The sequence below is a fragment of the Excalfactoria chinensis genome, chromosome 3 (assembly GCF_039878825.1).
Source record: "Excalfactoria chinensis isolate bCotChi1 chromosome 3, bCotChi1.hap2, whole genome shotgun sequence".
Taxonomy (NCBI): domain Eukaryota; kingdom Metazoa; phylum Chordata; class Aves; order Galliformes; family Phasianidae; genus Excalfactoria; species Excalfactoria chinensis.
In genome coordinates, this window is record NC_092827.1 from 57,341,310 (window position 1) to 57,368,704 (window position 27,395).

The 27,395-nt window shown below is 36.7% G+C and overlaps 1 protein-coding gene across 1 annotated transcript in view; it reads left to right on the top strand.

Moving 5' to 3' along the window:
* Positions 1-840: 840 nt before the first annotated feature.
* NOX3 (NADPH oxidase 3) overlaps positions 841-27,395 on the top strand; it is a 37,343-nt gene continuing 10,788 nt past the window's right edge. Inside the window, exons 1-10 of the mRNA XM_072332789.1 lie at positions 841-885; positions 1,529-1,624; positions 1,853-1,963; positions 3,733-3,817; positions 12,880-13,025; positions 15,927-16,108; positions 18,368-18,497; positions 21,784-21,876; positions 23,509-23,762; positions 26,970-27,132. Of these exons, the coding sequence (XP_072188890.1) occupies positions 841-885; positions 1,529-1,624; positions 1,853-1,963; positions 3,733-3,817; positions 12,880-13,025; positions 15,927-16,108; positions 18,368-18,497; positions 21,784-21,876; positions 23,509-23,762; positions 26,970-27,132 (1,305 nt within the window). The remainder of the gene's footprint in view (positions 886-1,528; positions 1,625-1,852; positions 1,964-3,732; positions 3,818-12,879; positions 13,026-15,926; positions 16,109-18,367; positions 18,498-21,783; positions 21,877-23,508; positions 23,763-26,969; positions 27,133-27,395) is intronic.

Genomic DNA, 27,395 nt, shown 5'->3' on the forward strand with positions numbered 1-27,395 from the left:
TGGATGCAGCTAATGTTTGTGAAGCTTGTCAGGGAAGCCCAGAAGGGAAGTACTTGTTGCCTCTCTCCTCCTAGTAGGGAGAGAAAGAATGTTATACCCACAGTATACCTCTCTAAGCAGGATGGTAACTGCTTATTTTATCCCCTCAGTCAACTGAAAGGAAACAGTCATGCATTTCAACATTATCATAGTCACAAGAAATTCAGAAGAATGTTACAGGGTCACACTTTATCCTGACATTTCTGACTCCTGACCGAATGACTCTGACAATTCCAATAGGCTTTTTAGCAATTCTCCTCTCTTATACGAACATAAGGGATGCTCACTTTTGCTAATAAATTGAGAGATGATGAAGAATCATTATATTCTGCTCAAACAGAGAACTGAAAGGAAAGCAAATAAATAAAAAATCCCACCACAACTACTATAATGAAAAAAAAAAAACACCACCACCAACAAATAAATGCTAGTAAAAATAAATAAATAAATAAATAAAAATTAAAAAAAAAAAAAAAAAAAAAAAAAAAAAAGAGAGAGAAAGAGAGCAACGTAATGCCAGCATCTCTCATTTGCTGAGAAATAACTTTGTAGAGTAGAAGTACTGGACAATGACTAGCATTTTATTTACACAGGTCATGAGACATGTCACTTGGGTGATCTGTTCTTGTCAGAGAGATTTTAATTAGAAAATTCCTGGAGGGCTCCTGCTCCCACTACGTGCTTATTAACATCTAAAGAAAAAAAAAGTAGTTACTAGAAAAGCCTGAGGAATGGACAGAGAACTCAGGTTACACAGGAAGGCAAGACACAGCTGCTGCTAGCATAGAAGAGGCACTCAGGATGGCATGCTGGATTTTGAATGAAAAACTCTCATTCCTATTATTAGTGAGTATTTTTAGCGTTAAAATCCTAATTGGGTATATATAAATATTTCAGGCTTGTTAAAGACATTTTATGGTTTGCTTACAGTAATACTCCCAAGCTATATGTGAAGGTTGCTATAAAATATTCAGCAACATTTTTATAACTGGTCTTAAAAACAATTTAAAGTCTTACTGTTTTATTTTTAATTATTTCTAAGTCTGTACACATTAAACTTCAGATAAAGGGAAGAGAGGATTGGAATTGTAATTCAAATTATATTACATATCATTTTCAGAGGCTTTGATGAGTTGAGTATGAAGGATAGACAAAGGAATTTCCTCACCTTCTAACTTTCTTCGTTTCTGGAATTCTTTAATTTTAAGTTTTATTGCCTTTTTAGACACAAGGCTAAGCCCTGTGTTTAAGATCAAGTTTACCACCACACAGTAAATGTCATCTGTATCCTCTGTTGGGGACGTGGGGATAGGGCTTTCCTGCATTTGCCTCATTTTAGCAGGCATTTTTGATTTCTATCATTGTGATCAAGAGATGCATTGCACTCTGATTTTGATCACATACTTTTCAAAACCATAACCATGTCTAGTTTTATATGCATTAAAAAATATTACAAGTTTCATTGATCTGCAGACTATCTGCTTTGTAGATGGTGTGGCTGGGCATGAATTTATATCTGTTTATTGATACCTTCCACTGGTATGAAGATGAAGATGCTTACATTTATACACGGATTATGCTGGGAGTAAGTATGATTTGATTGTTAAAAGGCTCCAGAAGAAGAATGAATGTGTAATTTGGTTTTATTCACATCTTTTTATGATATTTTTTTTTTTTTGATGCTTAGCAGTAATTTTCTCATATAAAAGTATTATGTTACTGTGTTTTCTTCCTTTTTTTTTTTTTTTTTTTTTTTTTTTTTTCTTCTGTTGCAAACTTGTAATCTGATTTCTTTATACTGTTATATGCACAGTCAACCTTGGCTTGGGCAAGAGCTTCTGCAACGTGCCTTAATTTTAACTGCATGCTAATCCTGTTACCAGTCAGTAGAAATCTTATTTCATTCTTAAGAGGAGCAAGTGCTGTAAGTACCATTTCTCAAATAGCCATATTATCCTCTCCTTTTCATTTCTGTAGTTCCACAATATTGTCCATATCAAACATTTTCCAAGGAATCTTAAGTTTTGATAGACAAGTCTGTACACTATTGCCTAGCTATTACCATTTAAATTGTCAGTACTCATGACTGAGGAGAAACAAATTACTTGTTTAATGTAGCACTCAATGCAACACCGATTTTGGCAGCCACTGCATAGCACAGTGTCATGAAGTGAAAAGTGAGGATAGAAAAAAAAGGATTGTAAGAATGCAACTCAGCCAAATGTAGAGAATATTTAAATATCATGAGTATCCTGTATAGCTCTAATGTGAAAATCAGTGAGAGGAAATGTACAGATAAGCACATCTCAAGAATAATAAGGAACACATCTAAGCCCTTTTGACTGTGCGGACACCATTTAGTTCTTCCCTTCTTGTAAGCACGTGTCTTCTGTATCTGAGTGGTCATCTGCTCAGAGGCATTTGCATGAACCTTGGCATCACACACACAGGAAGTACGTATGGCTTTATCTCTACTAGCTGTAGCTTCAGCTTGCAGTGAATTATGAGAATAAGAATTATTAGAATTCCAATATCATATGTTTGGAGAAAAAAATCACTGATGACTTCCCAAGTCTAAGAACAACTGGAATTCAGAAATCACGGCATTAATTTATTTTATTGTCATCTGGTTCTTATTTTCAGTTCTGCTTTTTCTTTTTTAATCCTTTAAAGTACTGTCACATTTCAGCCAGCCTTTAGACTGGGAATCATCACTGTTTTTTTTTGTCTGTTTGAGTCCAATGGAGCTGAGGATTAAACAAAAATAATAATAATAATTCCTGAATTTCTGAACTAGTTTGTGAATTAATATAAAATGTTTGCATGCCCACTTAAATACTGAGTAAGAACTTGGAGAAGTGCTATTCTTCTCACAGATTATCGATATTTTGATTTGCTAGAAAACACTTTGCACTAGGCAGGGAACAACCTGTCGGTTTCCAGCATGGTCAGCACAATACTGGACCCAGTGCCCATCAGAAGAAGCTCATGGCACCCCACGGTGCTCCAGATTTTTGGATGGCTTATTAGTTGGGAAGCAACATGGTTACATGCCAGGATCTTTGGCATGGCACTGTGGCAGGCCAAGCAAGCAATCCAGCCAGACAGCATATATTTCAGAGGCTGAGCTGGGCCTGCAGGTGCTTTTTAGTTTCATGCAGAGACTGCTGGCTTTGGCTCACTGCAGCCCAGCCCAGCCCCAGGTGGTCTCTGTGCAGAGCCACTTGCTGTCCAGCCCATCCAGTAATGGGAATAAGGCTCAGTATCACACAAGCATGCAAACACCTGAGACATAGTCTCACCATCCTAGTGTCTTCACTTCCTGAACGCAATAAAAATTCTCTCATTGCAATTTCTGAGCTTGTAAAGCAACAGTGGCCCAGTCTGGTTGTGAACACAGCCAGCTCTGGTGTTCTTATTCCAGCAAATCAGTTGTCAGCTCAGACAAGCTGCTTAGGTGTCACAGAGGAAAGCAGTTTTGCCCAGCTTGAATTTGAGCCCCTACATAAGATGAATAGTTTTAAGAAATCTTGTAATTCTGTTAAACTGAAAACAATTACCTGAGCCCTGAAGTTATGTTTGAAACAGAAATTCATTTTTAGATATACTAAATTCCTCTGGCTTCCTTTCCAAAATGGAACTTGCAAATAGGAATGGTAATGATATAAAACAACTTTTGCTTTTTTTACCAAGTGCTGTGGAGGAGCACCAAGGAGACAGCTTGACAAAAACATCGCATTTCACAAGGTGGTTGCCTATGGAATAGCTGTAAATGCAAGTAAGCTTTTTTTGTTGTTGTTGTTCTTTGTCTTTGAACTATTTTGAATTTCTCAGTGATTCTGCATAATGTCATCAGCTCTGACATGTGCTATTTTAGTACTAGCATTTGATACCTTCATTTTTAAATAAGTCATGAAGTCTCATTTTGTTAACTATTTGTAATCCTTTTGATCTGGATAGTAACTATTGGTTGCCCATTAGTTGATGTAACCAGCTTGCATGTTCTTAAATTTGGTTTCAATAACTTTCATTGTACTTCTCTGAGCAGATGTTTGGAGAGATAAAATAGCATTATAGTCTGATTTCCCATGGAAATTATGCTTATGAGTTACACTGTTCATCTGTCCACTGTTAAATCTTCTTCAATAATTTTTCAAACAGGCAATAAATTTAATCTGACTTTGAGACAAGTGGCTAACTCAAAACCATTAAATTCCTACATATTTTTTAAAAGTGGAATATAGGTACAGGGTGAAGCTGCATCTTGAGATCTTAAATTTTTGTTTCTGTTGGTCCCTTTGACTACTGATCATTTGTCTGGATGGGACAAAGACATGATACCCTTCTGTTCCTCAGATGGTTAAAGGTTCTGGGGAAGAATCAAGCTTGGAGGAAATTAAAAGACATGAGGGGAACAGGAGATAGTGTGGAGAAGAGCAGCATGCAGAGAAGGAGGAGCAAAAGGCAGTATGAAAGATAAAAGTGCATAGAGATGGAGACGTGTCTGGGGAAGGTGGCATTGTTCTCTTGGGAAAAGTGTTGGAGATGTAAGAGTTAATCAGGGTTCTTTACAAGCAAAATACATTGGAGGGTAGAAGTATTTCCCCTAGGCTGGCTGTCAAGGTAGATCTCAGTCCCAATATACTTTGCAGTCTGTGTGTGTATGGGCAGTCAGTGTCCCTACATACTAAGGATAAACATATGGAGTTAGGATCACTGTCAGGAACCAACAACTAAAATTTGTCCGTTGTACATAGCATTAAAGAATTCAGAGCAGAAGGTGGCAGATGAGAGTGTGCATCCTATAGTATATTATGATGATTTACTTATCTGTTGTATTCATTCATTTATCAAAGTTCGGTTTCATTATATAGCAGATTCCTATAGAATGGAACATTGCTTCTATAATTAACAAATCAGCCCAGGAATGTAAACTAACCAGCTTCTACTTGGTGTATAATTTGTCATGCTCCAAAAAGAAAGCAAAATTGCACAGTCAAAGCTTTTATGTTTTTTGGTTTTACATTCATATAAAACATTTGAAAGGATAGATAACAGCAGGACAAGGGGAAATGGTTTTAAGTTGAGAGAGGGAAGATATTGGTTGGATATCAGGGAGGTTCTTTACTAAGAGGGTGGTGAGGTGCTGGAAAAGGCTGCCCAGAGAGGTTGTGGATGCCCCGTCCCTGGAGGTGTTCAAGGCCAGGTTGGATGTGGCCCTGGGCAAACTGATCTAGTATGAAATGGGGAGGTTGGTGGCCCTGCCTGTGGCAGGGTGGGGGTTTGAGCTTCATGATCCCTAATGTCCCTTCCAACCTGGGACATTCTGTTGTTCTGTTTCCTACTGTATTAAAATGGAAAATTTGGGAAGTACAAGTTTATTAAAGAAGTTATTACTTTGTGGCCTTAGTATTTCCAAGAAGACACACATAGAGCTGATATGAAATGACAGAAAACATCACTATTTAATTCTATAACTTTCTGGAGAGAAAATAAGGTGTTAGGGTTTTTTTTGGCTGGTTGGTTTGTTGGTTTTGTTTTGTGGTTCTTTTTTGACTTTGGCTGGTTAAGCTTGGTTTGGTTCAGTTTTCCAGAATAAAAAAATGGACAGATAGTTGATGAGGTAATTGAAGAAGAAAATACAGAGAAATTTGATTTAAAAAAAAAAAAAATAAAATAAAAAAAAAAATCAAACTTAAAAAACAATCCCTCCCTAACTGAAAAGTGAAAAGCAAATATAGATTTTGGATAAATGCTACATCATTGTGTAGTCAGTCTTGGGTAAAGAATGGACAGAAATATGGTTGACTGGAATCAAATTTCAAAAATAGAATAGAATAGAATAGAATAGAATAGAATAGAATAGAATAGAATAGAATAGAATAGAATAGAATAGAATAGAATAGATCAGTAGCCCATACAGTGAAAGAAAACTGGTATTATCTCTTTTCACAGAAAAAAACAGCTGTCCATAAGTATATTGAGTTCCTTTTTTAAAATCCTCACAATGTTGAAATGATGCATAAACAGATGCCGTTTTTCTAACAACTGACACATTATTTATCCAAGTACTCCCTATATTTCTTTTTGTTACACAGAAGCATAGTCAACTCTTATTAAACTATTGCAATTTAGTAATTGCTAGTTAAGTGAATGTTCTCCCCTATATGATCAATAGCCTAAATGTGGCAGCAAGAAGTTAAACCAATTTGCAGATCAGATCAGTAATCTTATCCTCACAATATAAAATTGTAGACTCCTTTATTATTAAAGTAACATGCATTCATCTCAGCTTGCCAGGTGGTGTTATTGCAGCATATTTATTTAATAGCATGCTAAAAATAGTCTATGTGACACTAGTATTGTCTGACTTCTTGCAGTCAGCCTGCTCAGCTGAGGTGCACATGGCCTTGGAAAATGTACATCTGTGTCTTTAATTTTTCATCAACTCTAATACAAATCCAAGAGCAGGCTTTAATTGGTCAGGTCGTAAAGGGATATAATTAGAGACTAGTGGAAGGGGGAAGTTGGAGAGAAGAGAGGGTAAACAATTCTATCTATAATCAAGGGCATCATTGAAAATTCAGTAAAGGGAATTCTGCTTAGTTTGGCTTCCTGCATTCTGCATGCCTGTCTGTGATAAGAGCTTTCTGGGAGTCATTCACTTACTAGTAAATCTTCCTTATGGATCTGTAATTCTGCTAGAATAAACCCATTGTTTCATGCACTCACTGTCTGATCAGTTCAAATCATTCTATACTTTCTAATTCCTAAAGAGGCTTTGCAGTTGAGAGCTGGTACCAAAAGACAGCTACAAGAGATAGAGAACAACATTCTCTACAACTCCATTTTTCTTAGTACATTGCCTTTACTATCATTAAAAAGTACATTCATACCTACTATAAAGTGGGCGGTGCTGGTGGAACTTTTTATTTTGGCATACGGTGCATGTTTTGAAGAATAACCTATTTGTTGTATTGTTTTGATGCTTGTAGAAAAGTTATACTGATCCATTCCTGCAACAATGGTTGAAATATGATGAGAATAGAGCTTAAGAAATTAAGGAAAAGTAGGGGAAGGACAGTGGGTTTCTTTGTAATTAGTCTGCTTGGAATGGTGCTTTCTGTTCCTTACATATTCCATTAGTGCAGTTTTCTTTAAGAACATGCAAAATGCAGACATGAAGACAGAGGAGTCAAGTGTGTTTGCCTTCTGACATGAACTGAAATATCTGTAACTAGAAAGAAAAACAGGAAACCTTTACACTTTCAGACATATTTGAAAAGTGTCTGTAGGTGAAGGCCATTGGTGGTCTGAGTAACTTCTTTGTAAAAATTAGCAAGTTTTCAGGAAAGCAGATGCTAATACTCAAAAGGTCTTTCCTTGATACATTGGTATAGTCCTTCCAGAAACTGCAGAAAATCAAATTTCCATTAAACTGCATTTTATTTTATTTTATTTTATTTTATTTTATTTTATTTTATTTTATTTTATTTTATTTTATTTTTTTCAGTCAAATTGTTTAGTTCCAGATTTAGTGGAAAGACTGAGAAAGGAAACACATTAAGTTAGATATTATAATCTTCCAGATAGGATAAAAAATGGTCCAAGACAAGCTCATGTTTGATGTTCATAAACATTCTAAAAATACATATTTTTTAAATCTCATGTAGGTTTGTTTGTGTCACTCTTGTAATTTTCACATTATCTGTGCATCTACAGAGAAAGCAGAAAGCTGAACTGAGGAGTCTGTGTAACCAGAAATGGAACTAGGCAGTGGGTTACAAAAGAATGCAGGTTTGGTCAGGGGCAGACTTGTCTGTTCTCGGCTTAAGTTCCTGTATAGCTCTTCTCCTCACCATGAGATGAAAGGTCTAGATTTGACCCTTCAATTTTACCATGATGTGCTAGTTAACCAAAATACTTAACCGTTAGCTGCAAACTTCAATTTGATTACTATCCTGTTCAGGCATGCAGAAAAAGAGAGAGAAATCTTGTCCTCAGATAAACACATGCGATTCCTGTTTGGTTCAATGAGAGTTGTGCATGCTTCACTGAAGGCGCAATTGGCTGAATAAGATGAGCTAAATTGACCAGACTTTTAAGAAAATTTAATTACATCTCTTTGTATTTAAGAATATGTACAGTAAACACCATGCTCTAATAGCAACCCTTTTCCTTCTTCACTCCTTCCAATAAAACCTTTTATTTGATCTCAGAGGTGGACCACATAAAACATCTCAGGGTCAAATACAAATTAATGCATATTAAGTGCTTCAGAGGTTCCAGATGTTGTTAAAAACAACAGTTGAAATGCTTCAGTCTTCATACACTGATACAAAAAGAGAGCTTTGTTTAAATGATTGCATGATTTATTCTGTACTTTATATTTAGTCATGCAAAATGGGAAAAATATTGATTTGAAAATTCAATACTGAATACCTGGAACTTTGTTCTCACAGTTAGACTATCTAAGCAGTACAGGGGAAAAACAAGAAACAAAAAACACTTCAGTTGTTGTAAATGCAGATTCAGAAATTTGTATTTAAGTTTTGAAATTCCTTGTTAAATTCTATACACTGTAGATGCAAAGAACCGTCAGAGAATGTACTTTAGGGATGTAAAATATTTTATCTAATGGAAACATATCCAGTGCCAGACTTTTTAGTATACTACAATTATTGTACATTAAATGAACCACATTGAAAATGGAATTAGATCTTTGCATTACTCTTACCATCCAGCTATAATTCAGTTTTAGACCGCATCATTTTTTCCTGGCAGCACAGAAAAACAACATCAGAAGTATTACTCTAATGACACTCAAGGCAAAATTTAAGATCATGGGATATTGAGGTAAACTGACATATTCAGTACATTAGCTTGAATGTTAATATTTTTCAGTGTGTCATTATATTGTATATGTTAATAGTTACCACAGAATAGCATTGAAAACATGTTCATTCTGGGAGTCTCCCACTCTTGTAAATACCTTCCACCTGCTAGATGAGAGCCAGAGAGAATATTACCCAGAAGGGAAGATTTCCAAAGAAGATTGTGGGATGCTGTTTCCATTGACAGTAACATTTACAGTAAAGCAGAACAATATACAGTCAGACAAAATAGTGTATTTTAATAGCTTTCATTAAAAAAAAAAAAAAAAAAAAAAAAAAAAAGGAAACTCATTGGGTTAAGTTGAAGAAAACAGATCTCTTCTTCCAGGGGAATCTGGCAACATGATTACCTTCATTAAATCTTAGGCAAAAAGTCTTCTTGAGAAATGAAGTCTGTTTAACCCATAGAATTATTTTTTTGGTCAGGGTCACAAATATTTTACCAGGAATATGTAAGAAACTACCATCTTATCTCACTTTCAGCACTCAGGATGTAGCAGATAGCACTCAGTTTCCTGTCACTGCTGACACAACTAGAATTTGTATAAACCATGTACAGTCCCAGTCCCGCACACTGAGGAAAGTGCAAGATGTAGTAGCTTTCTAAACAACAGAAATGTCTTCATTTTGCATGAAGACTTCACAGTGTTTCATATCCATTTTTTACAAACCTATGTATTTTAAAGGTGAAATAAAGTAAGTTATGCAATGAATACTGATTGAAACCTCCAAACCTAGTCAGTGTTGCTACTCTAAAAGAGTGAGTGTAGTCCAAAACTTACAGTTTATGTGATTAAGGGAACTGTGTTGGTAAAATAGAGCTAAGGATTCAAACTGCAAAATACATTTGATCACAAAGCTGTGGTGAATATTTACACTACAACAGAGTTAGAAAATGACATAATGGCTTGGGCTGGGTAACACCTTAAACCCATCCAGTTCCAACATCCTGTCATGGGCAGATTTGCCGCTCATTATATCAGGCTGCCCAGGGCCCCATCCAAACTGGCCTTGATGGGGCACCTGCAGATTCTCTGGACAGAGATGGGTTCTAAAGCCCATCCTGAAGGCATGCAAAGCCCAAGTACCATTACTGATTGCACCACTAACTGCTTGCAGATGCCAAGATGGAGCTGCTCAATGTAAACCCACTCAGAGATTCACTCTCCAGGTTAGTCTCCAAATTTGGAAGTTTTCTCTCCTATTACTCATTTTTGGGGAATCATGGCCAGTATGTTTCTCTACAAATTACCACAGCCAGCTGTCTGGTACCCCTCACTCCCGCCCTCCAAGAGAACTCTGCCAGATGTCAGAGAAATTAGGTCCTCTTCAAACAATGACTTGGTTCCCTTCCAGCTGGTTCTGATAACATCCTTAGCAGGTCAAAACATCTGTTCTGAAAGGAGTAGGAACAGTTTCCCCTTTCCCACTCGGCACTTAAAAGTGCTGTTACACTGAAATATATAAACAGTGTTTATACACTGCTTATACATCAGCTGTACTTCTGGGAACAGATTGCCACAACCCCCACACAGCTGCTACCTCAGCCCTGCAGCTTTGAGCCTCTCAGGCATTTGGGTTCTGACAACCAGCACACGCACTTCTCCTGCCCTGTTTGTGGTCTCATGTGATCTTCCAGCATCCTGAGGACAAGGCTGCAACCAGCACCTCAAGTCTGGCACTGGCCATTCTGCTTCACTTGCATCACCTGATCTGTAGGGACATATGCAAGATGTGCTGGGTCACCAAGCCCAACACCTTCTAATTCTGGTGGTCACATCATACACGTTATTTCATAAAATGGCGAACCTTCAGCCTAAAGCTGCTTAGATTGTTTGATCCCATTATCCCATTTATTGAAAGGGATTGAAAGTCTCATTCCTTTGATGGCTAGAATCTGCCTTCTAATTTCCAGGCTCATTTTATCTTGTGCACTTTATACCCATTTGAATTCAGCCTCCATCCTGCTGAAGCTATTCCAGTTCACATAAGTTTCTTATTCATTGGTCCAAAAACTTAGAAAAAAAATGTGTAAAAATTTTTTGTACTGTGGGTGCTCGGTTTATTCATTTCAAATGTTCATGCCAATAAATAACTGATTATTTTAATTAAAGGTTTCATCAGTAAATGGTTCACAAAAGAATAACCAGTCAGATGATGGCTAGGACAGATACTTTGGTTTAAGTTCCTACTTTAAGTTACATATAATAAGTATTTAAAAAAATGTCTTTCATCTCCCAGTGAGTGCCTATGCATGGGGCAATGAGATAGAGAAAGTGAAAAGAAATGGTGGGAAGAGCCTCTAAAGATCATATTATGTTTTGTATGAAGTGTAACTTTACAGTCATCAAAAGTACATCTGCTGCTCTAGAAGGATTGTATCAGAACTGAGTGGAAATAACCTCTTTCCAGCCTGGACAGATAGGGTAAACTGCTGTTGGAGGACAGAGTGTGATCTTTAACTTTTTTTGCACAGGCTACTTTTAAGTACTTCCATATTCTGCATTCTTCCTTGACTTGTATTCCCATGACCACAGCCCTCTCCACATGTTGTTTAGGAACCTCACAGGAAATAAGAAAGCTCACTAATGGATCTAAAGGACAAAAATCCTTAAACAATTTTAAACTATTTTTAGCTATGATTACACAATGACTATTACAGTAAGGCATTACTCTTATACAGGGAATAACAAAAAAGAGAAAATAAAAAAAATAAAAGAAGGAAATAAAAATAGGGGGAAAAAAAGGAAAGCAAAGAGAAAAAAAGAAAAAAAGACAAGAAAAGCTACAGAATGAATGAAAAAAAAAACAATGGAAGAAAAGAAGGAAAAGAAAGAATAAAGAATAAAATCTTCTTTTGAGAGCAGATTATTCAGGGAAGCAGGTGATATTTGGTTTATTACCAATATTACTTTTTACAAGGCTTTTTAGGTGGTCAGGAACTGGAACAGATAAAGCCTGAAACAGGAATGATGACAGGAAAATAATTCTAAAATCTTGAAATATCCTAAAAGCTCTTCTGTAAACATCTGATTGTTTTTCATTGTTGGTTTTCATCCGTCAGTACTGAATTGCACCTTTCCTGTAATGGATTTTAAAATCTGTCATACCGAAAACTGTGAAAATCTGCGCCTAGTTTGATTACGATTTTATTTTATTTTTTTATTTTATTTTTAATTTATTTTATTTTTATTTTAAAACAAAAGATTTATTTTCTCTTTTATCAACTTTCCACATCAAAAAAGGATTATGAGGAAGTTCACTTATGTATTTTTCTAAACTCATCACTTCCTATCCCTTTGGGGATCATACCAGAAGAAGAAGTAATGTATACTGCTGAAGACAAATCAGAGCTAATCCTGTGATTCAGACCTTTTCCTTAAAATCAGAGTTCCTATGTGATTCACAGGCTCCACCAGCATATTGTGATGCTGTATCCAGTTGTTGACATGGGAAGATTTTGAAAGCATCTCTTAAGCCTCCCCAGTGCAAGTCAGTGCCTAAAATGGATAAGTTAGTGTCCTATGTAGCAATATTAGACCTTGGCATATATTAGAATATTCATGAAAAATAAACAAATAAATAAATAAACCAACCCAACAACCACAAACAAAAGTAGCTTTTAATAAATTTTCTTTTAACACTTTAAAACCCAAATTAAACAGCTTTATCTCATTTCTCAAGTGGTTTGCCTTGGATGACATTGAAACCTGCAACTGTAAACATGCGACCCTGCAGCTGTTGTCTCTGGTTTGAGCCAGTAGCTACACATTGAACATACATCAGATAAAATTTTCCTTTTGCTGTCAGTTTACTCTGTGCAAAGCGCTCAATTTATGCACAGGCTTTTCAAATAGTCAGTAGTGTGTGCTTAACGGAGCTCCTTCTGGCACTGAGGATACATACAAGCATTTCTGCAGTCTTTTCCCTCTCTTCCCTCATGCAGCCATCCACATTGTTGCCCACTTCATCAATATAGAGAGGTATCATAACAGCCAGTCGAAGGAAGCAGGGGGGCTGCGGAATAAACTTTCTGGCCTTGGCAAGAGGCCAAATGAAAGCTACTTGAACCCAATCAGGACCTACGAAACGGTAAGCTGTCACTTTTTGGTTTTCTTCATGTAAAAAGTTTTCCTCTGTGGATCCTACTGTCAGGGAAACTATATTTCAAAGCCTTTTAACCAGAGCAAGAAGGTGCTGCCAGAGGTTAACCTCAATTTCAGCTGAAAACACTTACTCAGAGCTGCAATTTCAGGTTACTTAGCTCAAAGAAACACCTATAGTATTTTAATTGGTTTGCCAGGAGACAGGGGGAAGGCTAAGGGGACTTATAAATTGTAGACAGCGAAACAAACCTGCAAGGAATTTAAAAACCAAAATAAACTGTAAATATATGAAGCAAACAAAACTTCTTTCTAGAAAGAAGCAACAGCAGTTGAACAGCAGTAACATGTCACATTTCTTTCACAGTTGCTATTTTTTTCTCCCTATGGGATACCATCCCAGTCTGAGGGTTGCTTCTGCCCTGTTACATAATGGGGCTACCCAAGGAAAACTACATCCAACAGTGCCCAGAGGCTTGCCTCCTACAGGAGGCGGAGTACAGGGAAGCCAGGGATAATGCATATCTCTGTCTTGCAAATGAATGGCTCAGCTTACCTTGGGAAATAATGATACTGTGCATCCTGCCTACTTCCTAGGCTACCTAACAATAGCATGGCTAGAGATCTTACTTGCAACACTCACAAGATACAGAAAAACACATCCATTCTGCAATGCATGTATGAAAAACATGCAAAAGTTGCTCAGCTTTACTCCTTACACTATTAATCAGGCACTATTTGCTTTTTTATGTGTATTGTTGTATGCTCGTGTGTACACTCAGCCAGCACAAGCCCTAGTAAAACTCCCATATGTATTGTTTCTACTTTTGAAGAAATTCCCATGTACCTAGTTTGTGGTGAATGCTGTTTAAAGACCATGGAGTGGAGAGAAACAAAGTGAGATGATGGATGGACAATCAACAGTAAAATTTCATAATACTTTTCAGTTATAAGGCATTTTGTCCCATTTCTTTTCCATTCTTCTCCAGTTTAAGTGTGAATTTTGCATCTTTCTAAACAAACAGTTATCAAGTTTCAAGAAAAACAAGCAAATTAATGTTCTCAACATTATGAATACAAAAGCCTTGATGTTAGTGTTGACAAAGTAGCCAGAGCAGAACAGTGAACAAGGGCAAAGTTGTGTCACCTCTGAATAACTGGTGCCCACTCTCACCACATGCATGTAAAATGTTTCTCCAGAACAGAGCGGAGCTCATGGTACTGAATGGCAACCTAGTGCCTTCCAGTATGCAGTTTTTTCTCTGCTAAGCCTTCCCATAGTGATATAATTGAGAGGTAGGTTTCTAATTATCATTAAAATCCTAAATACCCTTGAGAAAGAAAGGTAGCATTTTCAGAGATTTTTTCCAGATTTCTCTTAGTAATACACACCACAATTACTTGCAAATTTACAGCCTAGATTATACTCTAACCTCTAATATTTATACTTATCTCCCACTTGTGTCTCAGTAGCTATACTCAGAATTAATAAATTATGAAGGAAAGCAAAGCAAAGATTGCTTCTAACTTCAGAGAGGAAAGTTCTGAGAGCAACAGCTCAGGTTTCCTTTTCAATTCCATTGTAACCCTGCAGTAGGAATGTACTAAGAGTTTTTGACATTTTTCCTTGTTTCATCTCAACATTCAAACTAGGCAGTGTAGTGGAAGTGTTCAAAATATCACCTAGATCAATCCTGTTAATATGTAAAAGGGTCTGAGCACATTCTTCACAGGCACCAATTTGAAAATGTGCTGTGTGCTGTCAAGTGTGAATATTTGAAAGGATGATTTTACTGAAAAAAAAATGATGGTAAAAATGACATTGTGGAATTTTATCACCTCTAACATTTCCATATCAGATGAGTGCAATTTACAAATACAATATGTTTTACATCTACTGTACTAAGCTGTAGAACCAACTCATGACCCAGCAGGCATACTCAGTTTCCTCCTTCCCATACACCAACCCTAGAAAAACATACATGCTTTATAGACCAAATGGGAGCTTTATTTACACTCTGCTGGCATATTTAGCCCGAGTCTCTTCTTGTATGTGAGATTCTTACTGCCATTCTTCACGATTTGCACTTTACAACTGAGATCAGCATCTGACTGTTGTATTCAAAATATGTCTTCATTCTCACTTCAGTTTATTTTGGTGGGTTTAGACAGATGTGACAGACCTGCGCTGATGTCTGTGAGTCACGAACAAGAAAGAACATACTCTGGACCAGAATATTAATTTTTTCATTCTGGCAAGCATAAAAATGTGAATATAAACATGTATTTTAAAAACTAAATATTATCCAGTGACTGTACAGGTAAATGTAAGGAACATGCAAATAAGATATTCAGTTTAGGTAGGTGAGAGTATGCCATTTTTATACACCACTACAGAACTGCAAAAATCTTTGAGGTAAAATAGGCACAAAAGAGACCCACACATTCCAAGTGACTTAGCACATCCTCCCATAAGTAAGATAATTTGTAGAGCTATTTTGGTTATTGCATTTCTAAGCTTAATCTCCTCTCATCTGCTTCCCTTTTTCTTCTGGGATGCCTTTACATAAGACAAACAGGTAAAAGTATTACAGGGACTGCCTGATTTCCTTTCCATTCCTCAAACAAATAAGTGGCAGTGAACATTTATAAATCTTTATGGGATGAACCCAATCAGAAATAGAAGAGGTGGGTGATTTTCCATGCTTTACTGAAGTGAAACTGAGGTTTGCCTTGCCTGAGTGTCTTGTTCTGATTTTGTTCCTTTTCTGGAAATGTAACAAAAAATTTTGATTTAATGTATAATAGGAAACACAGTGGCATTATTAACAGTAAAAATACTACTACAAAAAGCAATGTTAGTAATAGTTATAATGTATGTTTACTCTAGAACACAACAGGAGAGGTACTGACCACAATAGCTGGAGTAACTGGAGTTATGATAACTGTGGCTTTTGTTCTGATCATGACTTCATCCACAGAGATAATCAGAAGGTCGTGCTATGAAGTGTTCTGGTATACCCACCACCTCTTTGTGGTTTTCTTTATTGGCTTAATAATCCACGGTACAGGGTAAGTACCTGCATGAACTACATGGGTATGTGTACACAGACTGAGATGAAATGCAGTCCAAATCTTTCACTATGTGTCTTTCTAATGACAAACTGTTGATATTTTTGCTTGGAGACAGAATGCAAAATGAAAACCTTTTGAGATTAGTACACACCACTTTTCCAAGGACTTTTCTGTGCTTTAGTTCTTTCAAACACTCTTCTGCTATCTCCCCATCATATGACTTGCAGCATCAGCACATTCAGACTGAAGGAACTCCCATCTCTAAAAACTGGGAGCATTACAGATCAAATTTTTATTGGCTCCAATTAAGAAGGAATACACCTTAACTTCATAGCTCTTGTAAGGCATTTTTTCAAGAGAGTTTGTGAAAGCTTGCTAAGCTTTCTGCACTTCTGCAATTTCCCTCATTTTCCTTTCCCTTCCCTCTTCAGTTTTAGTATGAACCTCTAGTAGTGCATACACATGTTCATTTTAATTTAGATAAGGAGCATAGTTTTAACACAAACCTCACAGTTTTTCTCACTCTGTTTTGGTTCATATTATTGCAGAATCTCAGACTGTACAATGTGGAGTGAAACTGTACTAACAGTTTTGTCTCTGTTCATGAGATTAACATAGACCTAGCCCTAAGTCTTTTGGTACCTTTCAAATGCTCAAAGTGTAAGGCCCTCAACAAAAAGTGTTTTGCTTTATAGATCTTTTCCTGCCAACTACCTGGTCTACACATGTCCTGAAGCTATAGTAATACTTTTCAGATGTAAGGACAGTGTCACAATATCCTTTTTACATCAGTTTCACAAAATATTCAGATGGTGTTGACCACCTCTAAAGTATGTACAGACCATTGTTCTTCTACACATGAGAACTTCTTAGCCTGCTCTTTACCTTGCTCCACAGCTGCTGCTCTGAACAGCTTTTTGTATATTCCCACATTAGCCCACTGCAACATGTGCACGCCCACTCCTTATATGTTCATGGAGTTATCATGGAACAGGCTGGCACAATGCTTTATTCTGTTACTTTCCTCACCTCCTTTCTTGTTATTTGAGACCTGATACATTTAGTTTGGCTTTGAAGGGTTCCTGAAATTTGCCAATTATTTCGTTAGTCCCTTGTTTCAGAGGCACAGCTGCAAACAAACTCTGTAAACTATATCCTGGTCTGATTAAAAAGCATTCCTTAATTCTTCCCTTTAAATCTGTAAGGATCCAGTTCCAAGCAACAATAAAGAATCCTTGAGAAGTCTTTGGTGTGTGCGTTCCCTCTACCTAGACAGCTGACTGACACTCCTCAAAGGGACACTTACTTAGCAGTATCTAGTAGGGTTAGATGAATCTAGTGCTTTCACTAAGTGGGACGTGCACTGCCACAGAGCAGCTCTTGCTGCCCCACTACATACAATACAGGAATCAAAAATCGAGGTTTCATCCACTTCCCATCTCTTCCTCCTTCTCAGGTGACTGCCCAAAAGCAGCAGCTCACTCAAGGCTTCTTCTTTTTCTGTCTTCTGTCTAAACTGGTGGCAGCTGGTGATACCATCACATAAAAGAAGGCAGCACTTGCCTCTTATAAGACAAGTAGGCAGGACAGTCTAATGTTGTAGAGTCAAAGTGAGAATGGAAGGGAAAAATCAGAGAAACCACATGAAACAAACAACGTTTCTCATAAAAAATCTTCCTTCTCTACCCACAGTAAACACCAGCTGAAATCCATTAAAACTGAGCACTGGAGACTGATATGTTTAGAAAAATCACATCCTTAGCAATCTCAGAAGAACTTAGAACTTAATATGTTTAGAAAGCACACATCTAATTATGGTCCTCCAACTTTATTTGCAGCTTTTAAAAATGCTTTTAGAAAGCAGCAAGGGAAAGAGGTCTGTCTCCATTAAAGTTTATTGTTTTTCTAACCAGTACCATATGGTCATATATAGAGAAGGTCAACTTGTCTGCTCGAAAGAACTTGGAAATCATTCTGATTTTGTCACAGAAAGTAGAACATACATTTTCTTTGCAAGAGCTTCATTTGCACTCTTCATTAGCATTGATGTATACCAATACAATAAAAAAATTCTTACACTTGGATGAGAAGGAGTGGCAAACATCAGGGAAACATAAATAGAGTAGAGTAGTTATGAGATGACCTGTTTTTGAACTTCAGTTTCTTCATGTCTGCATTCAAGTACTAATACGAAACATACATATGTCTAGGAACAATACAAAAAGGTGTGCTGTTGACAAATATTTTTGTTTTAAGTCAGTTAGTCCGGGGTCAGACACCGCACAGTCTGCTGCTTCACAACATCACTTACTGTAAAGAACACTACTTGGAATGGGAGAAAGCCAGTCAGTGCCCTTTGCCGCAGTTTTCTGGTAACAAACCTGTGGTAAGAATGATGTTTGTCTTCTGCTTTTAGCTTACTATCCTTCCTTGAGAGGCCATGCATCTGTCATAGGGAGTGAGGGGGGTGCAGTGTATGATGCTAGTGACTGGTACTCAGTGTCATGTTTTTAGAGTAATTGCCCATTTCTGTTCCATGACCTCCCCCTGTGCACTGAAAAGACAGTGATCCCTTCCTCCTACATAATCTGTATAGACAGGTACAGATGGAGAGAGATTTGTAAAAGTTTGATGCTAGTAATAATAATAAATACTTCTGGAAGATTCTTCAGTCAGTCAGCACTCCTTTTTATTTCAGACTTGGCCTCTGTGTTTTGGTTGGTTATTTGGGTTTTGTTGCTTTTTTTCCTTTATTTTTATTTTTTTATCTTATTTTATTTTATTTTATTTTTATTTTATTTTTATTTTATTTTATTTTTGAGGGTTTTGTGTTTTGTTGGCAGTGGTGGGTTGATTTTTTTTTTATTATTATTATTATTACATTTTGTTTTTATTGTTTAGCATCAGCAATAGCCTTTATGTGCTCATCTCATTGCACACATATAGTCTCTAGGTAAAAATCTTTTAAGGGTACAGATACAGAAAATGCAGTGAAACAGGAAAGATAGAGATGCAAATTATTTTTATTATTTTAACTAATGGTGCTTTAATATTGATAGTCTAATTACCAAGGGAGACTAAACGGAAGATAAGATTATGTCCTTGCTTTGGGGCACATACCTCCTATCATCCAGCCTTGATGTCTTAAGTTAGGTAAAATGGAGAGAATTTGAAACAATAAATTATGAAAGGCAGGAAAAATGTCCCACAGAAGGGTGGTTTCACTGCAACAAGATTGCAAATCCACAGGGGGTAATTAAGTAGCAGATTTGTACAGTGTGTCAGATGTCTAGCATCTAAACAAGATCGTTTAACATTTACAGTTCAAGATTTAGCTTGCTCATCTGCAAGTTTTTGTTGTTTCTTCCAGAAAGAAAAAGCATACAAAAGAATATCTACATGTAAAGGAGAAAAAATTAGCATTCAGTATCTTTCAGCTCTGTTAATGGCTGACATAGATTTTTCTTAAACTAAACTATTGTTAGCCACTACTCAAACTGAATATTAATGAGAAAATGAATGCCTCTCTAAAAATTTCAGCTACAGTGTCACCATAAAAATCAATAAGTGGCTGAGCACTGTGAATACAGACACAAGCTTGCTTCCAACAGCACGTCTTGACATTCATTATCATAAAGCTAACTGAAGAGAACTTCCATTTCTCTGTGTTAAACCTACTTTGCCACACTTTCCTGCATACCCAAGGCCGTGCTTACAAAGTCACGTTACTTTAAATGAATTGTGATAATACTGTATGGCACATCGATTGTCTGTAGGAACAGGGCTTTGCTGGATGAGTGCTGTGCTATGGTGTGATGCCTGCAAGCATCAGTGGGCAAATCCATTCAAAGGCTCAGAAGCTGCGGCAGCACCAGCAAGGCAGGAATATGGAAGCAATAGACTCAAAGGGACAGCCTTATGCACATGCAGCTGGGATTGTGCAATGTGGCATTGGATCATACACTCCCCTGGCCACAGCTCCTGAGGGATAATGAGGCAGCTGGGCCTCCCTCTCAGACATCTACACCTGATTTCTGGCTTCATGCCTCTGCCCATCTCCTCCCACTGAGGATGTTTAAGTTTTTCTGCTATACTCAGTGTATCTGAACTTTTATCCTCACAGTGTCTACTATACCATCACTGTACTGTCTCAGTCCATTCTCATCACAGGAGGAAACATCACCTGAGCAGGAATATAGTTGCTCTGATTAGATGGCCAGGAGCTGTGTTGTGTAGCAGCGCAGCCCTCCTGGTAGATGCCTCATTGTCCCTAACCAACCATGAGATATTTTGGATTGAAAGCTCTGTTACACAGAAGTGTCACATTTGAAATCTTAGCTTAGCTCTCACATGAGAGAGATTGCAGCCTTAACATTCCTGTCACGTGCTTTTATTTACAGGTAGCACAAATGGAAGGGAGGAAAAACAAGTCTCATCATTATTGTGCCTTGATGTATGCTAATATATTCAAGACGTGTGAGATTACCCACTGTTCAAAGACACCTGTAGTATTTGGGGACAACTGATGTGTTGAGTTTCTGCTTAAACTCAGAATCTTCTGGCTTATACTAGTTTCTTTCCATTACTAAATCATGACTTTTTTTTTTTTTTTTTTTTTTTTTTAATTTAATTTGCAAGACTTAAGCTTGGGAAATTGCTGCTCCATCTTCTTATCATTTTCTAAGGAAGCCACATAATTTTACAGCTTGCTTCTCATAAAAGATACTTTATATTCCCTGTTACTCAGCTTGTGGGGAAAAGTCAGTGTTTCAGTAAGTAAAGTTAGTCTTGATAGTCATATCGTTGAGGAGTCCTCAGATGGCTAAAATGCATTGTATACATAATTGAACTTCAAATAAAACTGTATCTCCTGGGGGGGGGGGGGGGGGGAGAAATCACATAAAAGCCAACCTGCTTTATTTATTTATTTTTCCAAAGACTCGAGTACATCTACTTATCTAAGTTATTATCATAGTACATCTCTGTACTATGCTAATATTCTTGAATAGCCTGAATAGCCAGGCACTTTGTACTGTTCTGGTGGTCCACAAAAAGAAGTAGAACAATCTTCTGCAACACATAAAGTAAGAGCTGGCTAATGGTTTAAATGGAATTTTATATAGTTCTTCTAATTGAATCTTTGGGATTTAATGTTTTTGCATGCAGTTTCAAAAAACTCACAGCTGACAATATGATGTACTCCTACCTGACTCTTCCAGAATCTTTTAGATTTTGAAGAGAAAAAAAGAATTAAGCCTATGATGGGTGATGTGATATTATTATATGCATTATTATATGCATTATATGCATATGTCTTCAGGTCCAATTATGTTTATATTTAACTCCTAAGCAGATTAGTTATTTTGCATCCTAATAGAAATGGACATTAAAGGACTCTTCTTGGCCAGAATACAGATATATTAATAATGCTTTTGAACTGTCTGTGACAGAACCCTACCTGTCTATTTCATGAGAAAACAGAATTGCTACGGTAGCAACAGAAATACTTTTGTGAGAAAGGCAAATGAAAAAAAAACAAAAAAACAAAAAAACAAAAAAAACACAGAAGAGAAAGCAAATACTTATATTTTAGTCTAACTTCAGATTTTAGCAGTGAATGCAGCAAAATTTTGTTAAAAAATATGTATTTTTTAATATTTAACTTTCTACAGGCTTGGAAATGGGTTGTGAGTCCTGTGGTGCTGTATATCTGTGAAAGAATTGTTAGATTCTGGAGATTCCAACAGGAGGTAGTCATTACTAAGGTATGTAGCACAGTTGCATGTTTGTGTAAAAAGAAAGAAATGCCAATGAGTTCTTTTTCCTCTATTACGGACATCTACTCCATATTATGATCTTATTTTTCACTTCCAGATTCAACTGATCTTCCATCATTACTATGGTTTCAGCCAAGTATTGATTTTAGTTTTGCATTTATTCTGATAACGAGTCCATAAGAATATTCCACATGGGACCAAATTTGATTAATGAACTACCAGACTCACAAGGCTCCACCGTGACAGCACACACCTCTGCACAGACACCATCTCTTTCCACTGAACATAAACACAATTTACATTGGAGTAAATGGCACAGAGGCCCTCAACTTCATCAGGATATGATTTTTACTGTCAAATCTGAAGGCTTCCAAGGAGATTAAGGGCTTTCTTATCAGGCAGCATAGATAGTCAAAGTGTCATTGATACTAGCACAGCTGTGACAATTTGTCCTGGTTGTAAATATCTTTGTGTGCTAAGGGTCTGTTTAATTCACAACAGAGTGAATTGGGGCTGTTGGAGCATCCAAGTCCATGGGTATCAAGTCAGTGATCAGGAGGCTTATCTTACGTGAGGGAAAAGAATGCAGGGTAAATCATGCTGATGATTTCACACAGTGGCTGTGATCTTAGCATCTCAGTATGCCATGTTTGACACAGAACTGCTTGCTAAACTGAGATTACCTCTTAATAAAAGTATACTAGGATTGAACCCAACCAAGGCTGTTTCTTCTTGCCAAACCAATAGCAATCCTGTACATGCATACAAGTTAATTGTGCTACACATGAGTAAAACTGGAAAAATATTCCAGCCTGTCAAGGAGTAATTTTGCCTTGAGTATCACAGAGTCACAGAACTGTGGGGGCTGGAAAGGACCTCTAGAGCTCATTGAACCCTGTCCTGCTGCAAAGCAGGCTCCTACAGCAGGCTGTACAGGAAGATGTCCAGGCGGGTCTTGAATGACTCTGGAGAAGAAGATTCCACAGCCTCCCTGGGCAGCCTGTTCCAGTGCTCTGTTACCCTCACTCTGAAGAAGTTCCTTTGCATACTGGTGTGGAACTTCCTATGATCAAGTTTCTGGCCATTTCCCCTTGTCCTGTCCCAACAGACTGCTGAAAAGAGGTTAGCCATGTCCCTTTGACTCCCACACTTAAGATATTTATAAACTTTAATAAGATCCCCTCTTAGTCTTCTTTTCTCAAAGCTGAACAGACCCAGGTTACTCAGCCTTTCCTCATAAGAATGGTGCTCCAGACCCTTTATTATTTCCATGGCCCTCTGCTGGACTCTTTCCAGGAGAACCCTGTAAAGGCTTTTGCAAATGCTTCCAAACTAGGGAAAAAGTTGACAAAATGTTGATTTGTTACAGATTTTACTGTGCATCTTATGACTCATAAAGAGAGCTGCCAGGTATTATACAATGTATACACTCAAATTATTGAACAGCAACAGCACTACAGCATAAAGCTTAGACCATTATCTACCGATACTTAAAAATTACTATGCATCCCAATTTTAATTAACTTGAGCTCAAGTACAGATGATTAACAAGTCATCTGCAGTTCAATGGAAATGGCTATTCTCACAGAAAATTAAGTAAAAACATTAACTATTCTTTAGGTGGTGACACATTCCTCTGGAGTCCTAGAGCTTCACATGAAGAAGCATGGCTTTAAAATGGAAGCAGGTCAATATATCTTTCTGCAGTGCTCATCAATCTCACCACTGGAGTGGCATCCCTTCACCCTCACCTCAGCTCCTGAGGAAGACTTCTTCAGTGTTCACATCAGGGTAGCTGGAGACTGGACTGCAGCCCTCTTCAAGGCTTTTGGAGCAGAGGAGAAAGCTTTCAAGGAGTTGTGGATGTTACCAAGGTTTGAATATCAAACAATACATTTTAAAGTGTTAATTTTACATTTAAAAACAAATTTTAGCATTTTAATTAATTCTATGTCTGTTTTTTATGGCATGGTATCAGATCATAGTCCTAGATTCAGAAATATGCCATTATGCTAAAATAAAAACAAAACAAAATCCCTACAAATAAAATAGTCATGAACTAAGGCCAGTGACAATCATGAAAACCCAATGAATAATCCACATCCAAGTCAATATATAATGTATATATGTATATATACACACATATACATTGCTATTATTTACATCTCTGCCATCTATATCTATAGATATCAATTTTGATAGAGGAATTAAAACAACACTAAAAGAAATTTGCTAGCTGTTTTTCCAAATGTTTCCTTCCTGATAGAACCCATCACCTGCCATCCAAGTGCTTGATTTGTCACTTCAGGTTACTCAGATAATTTGTGATTACAGAAGCCTCTGCCTGAGCCTTACTTCTTTTCATCAGTTTCCCTCAGCTCAGTCTCTGTCCTAATATATAAAGGTTATCAACACTCAAGTTCTATCTTGTAGCATCTTAATCCAAGCATAATGTTGATCTTTCATTTTTGAAAGTCAGCAAGTCTCAGCTGAAGTTAATATAGTCATTCAGACTTACACCTGCTAAGTATCCGGCTCTAAACAAGATGGATTCAAACCATTTAGTAACTTGTGGTTGCAGGGGGGCATTTTCAGTACAGGAAATGGTCCGGTACAGAATCATTTCTATTATAGCGGAATGCTTAGGACTTAATACTGAGGGAGCTATTTCTACCTCAGAAAATTGCTTTTGATGAGGTGGTTCTGGTGAAACCAAATAGCAAAAGGCAAAACTACTTTATGTAATTTAGTGGTACTTGGATGCTAAAGAACATTGCTCTAAAAAGCTTATGGACGCCATCAAGCTACAGAGGCATACCAGACTGTGGAGGCAGAAAAGGAAGTGGTGCGCAGTTCTTGCTTTATGTCAGCTAATAAGAATTAGAAATGAAAGCTGTGCCTTTATAAAAGGCAGCTGGAAAGAGAATTTTGCAGTTTCAGTAGAACAGGAGCAGAAATGACCCACAATGATTGACATGCAGTGTAAAGAGGGAGAAAGAGGAAAATGTCATCAAAAGTTGCTGGCCACAATGCAACATTGAAATACACAACAATGTCATACACAAAGACTCTTTTTCATAATTTTCTTAGTCTGCCTAATGCCATCATTGAGTTGCTTTCTTGCAACATAAAAAAAAGAATATTTCAGTAGTTAAGCTAGCGATAAAGAAAAAAACAGGTCTTTTTCACAGCTTTTAGTATCTAAAGATAAACACTAAACTGGTGGCTAAATTCAAAAATAACATTTAGCAGAAACCAAACAAAAGATGGAAGATATATAGCAACTGAAGGATAAGGTAAGGTTCCAAAAATAAAATCTGCGTATTGCAATTAATAAAGGAAGATTAAAATAAAATATACATCTATCCTAAATATACAGGTAATCCAAAGCATATCTAGGAATAGCCTATATCTCTACTTTTGAATCCTCTTTTGGCATATGAAAATGTAATATTTTTTGTCACATTTTTATTACCTTCCTACATTTCTGCACCCTTTCAAGATCAAATGAATGGGTTGTATAACTTAGTTTCTCTTTCCTTGCTTTCTCTTGGTCTTTTTAATAGGCTAATTTCTGTAGCTGTGGCACAGCAATGCATTCAAACCAATGATGGGATCTCAGTCATCTGATGATTTAGGAACAGATGGACTAGATAAATATTTGTAAAGAATGATTTAAATATAGGTGATCTAGTGTTATAGCATGCAGACAGACTAAGTAAACTCTTGAAATTCCTTCAAGATCTATTTCTTCCCAGTCAACTAACAATGAGAATTGCTACCAAGACCAGGCTGATCTATGAAGAACATTCATTTTAAAATAGTTCTTAAACTCATTACGTGTATGCTCTTAATTCTAATTTTGAGTGAACAAAAAAACAGAGGGCTGGACAATAATTTGTCTAAGAATATATGCTACAAATAGGTCTGATTTGTTTTTTATCTGAGACCAGATTTTCAAAATTTATCCTTGAGTTGTTATTTCATTTGTTATATTACACTTGTAGAAATTAAAATGAGCCATGTAACAAGTATAAATGAAAGAGAAAATGTTCGCTAGGATTTCGGGTACACTTTGAGAAAGCAACAACTGGTTTTCAGTTTGGTGATTTTGTTTTCCTTTCCAGTTAAAACACTTAATTGTTCCTATGTCTGTGTATTTTCTCATATTGTCAAAACTAAACTTTTAAGGTGATTGGTACAAAAAAAGAAAAGCACAAAACAACAGTAATCTGAAAGGAGAAAAATACTTTTTTTCCTGCACTTGGTGTTGGATATCAAAACAGTCTTCTGAAGCACTTATACTATCTAAAGATACACTGGACAGAGCACTCCAGAGAACAGCATGTATTTATATTCAATGTTGGTAGTGGAATTAATCTGATTATATAATGATCTTTTTCATTTCTAGTGTTGCTCAAAATGAATGCTTTAACATCAGTAATATGTATTACAAAGGCTAGCAATATAAACAAATGTTTTCCTTTACAATTTCTTCTCTGTGTCAGATACTAAGCACAGTATTACCCCCAAAAACATATTTCTGAAATACAGATTGTTCTGAAAGAGCTGAGAAAATACAAGTTTCCTTGCATATGCCTACCTTTTTCTTGCTTTCTCCTTTATTATTTTGATACACATGAAGGAATTTTCGGAATTATCACTTTGTCTTCACTTTGATATATACAATACAGAAAATAAAGCTCTAAAACAGGATGCTTTTCAGTAATTTGTAATTAAATATGCAAATTCCACAGCTAAATTTGGACATGCAATTATATGACTAATCACATTTCAGAAAGCCAGAAAATTGCAATTGCATGTTTAAATAGATGGCCAGGCCCCAAACCCACATGGGTGTTCTTGTTCTCTTGTTTCAGAGAAAAACAGTTGCTTTGCTATTAAGTGACACCCAATGAAAATTAAATGTATTTACATCGGTTATTCATATGCCAGCTTAGGCACAGAGTTCTTTTATTTTAACAGAAATTCTGTTTTCAAAACATGTAGCCCAACAAATTTTTAACCTTTCTGCAGCTTTATATGTTGCTGATTCTTGACTAAATGTTTTGTTGCTGTAGATTGGTTGTGGATGGACCATATGGATCTGCAACCACAGATGTTTTTCGCTATGGAGTGAGTGTGTGCATTGCAGCAGGGATAGGAGTCACGCCATTTGCTTCTATTTTAAAATCCATTTGGTACAAGTGCTGCAATCCTAACACAGTATTGGTGCTGCAGAAGGTAGGTGTGAAAGTTTATCACTCAATAAAAAGTTACACAAATAAATCTATTTTGCCAGCTTGCAGAGGCAATTCAGAATTGGAGACTCACTCGAGAACTTTATCTTGCCCTCAGCTGCACTCATTCACTCTCCAGCTGCCTTAGGAACTGTTCAGTGGTAGGTTTTCCCAATTTTCCTGTTATTTCCTGAGGAATAAGGCAGCTCACGTTGCACTGGTTTTAGTAAAAGCTGAAGAATCATATTTTCAATTGTATTTGGAGAC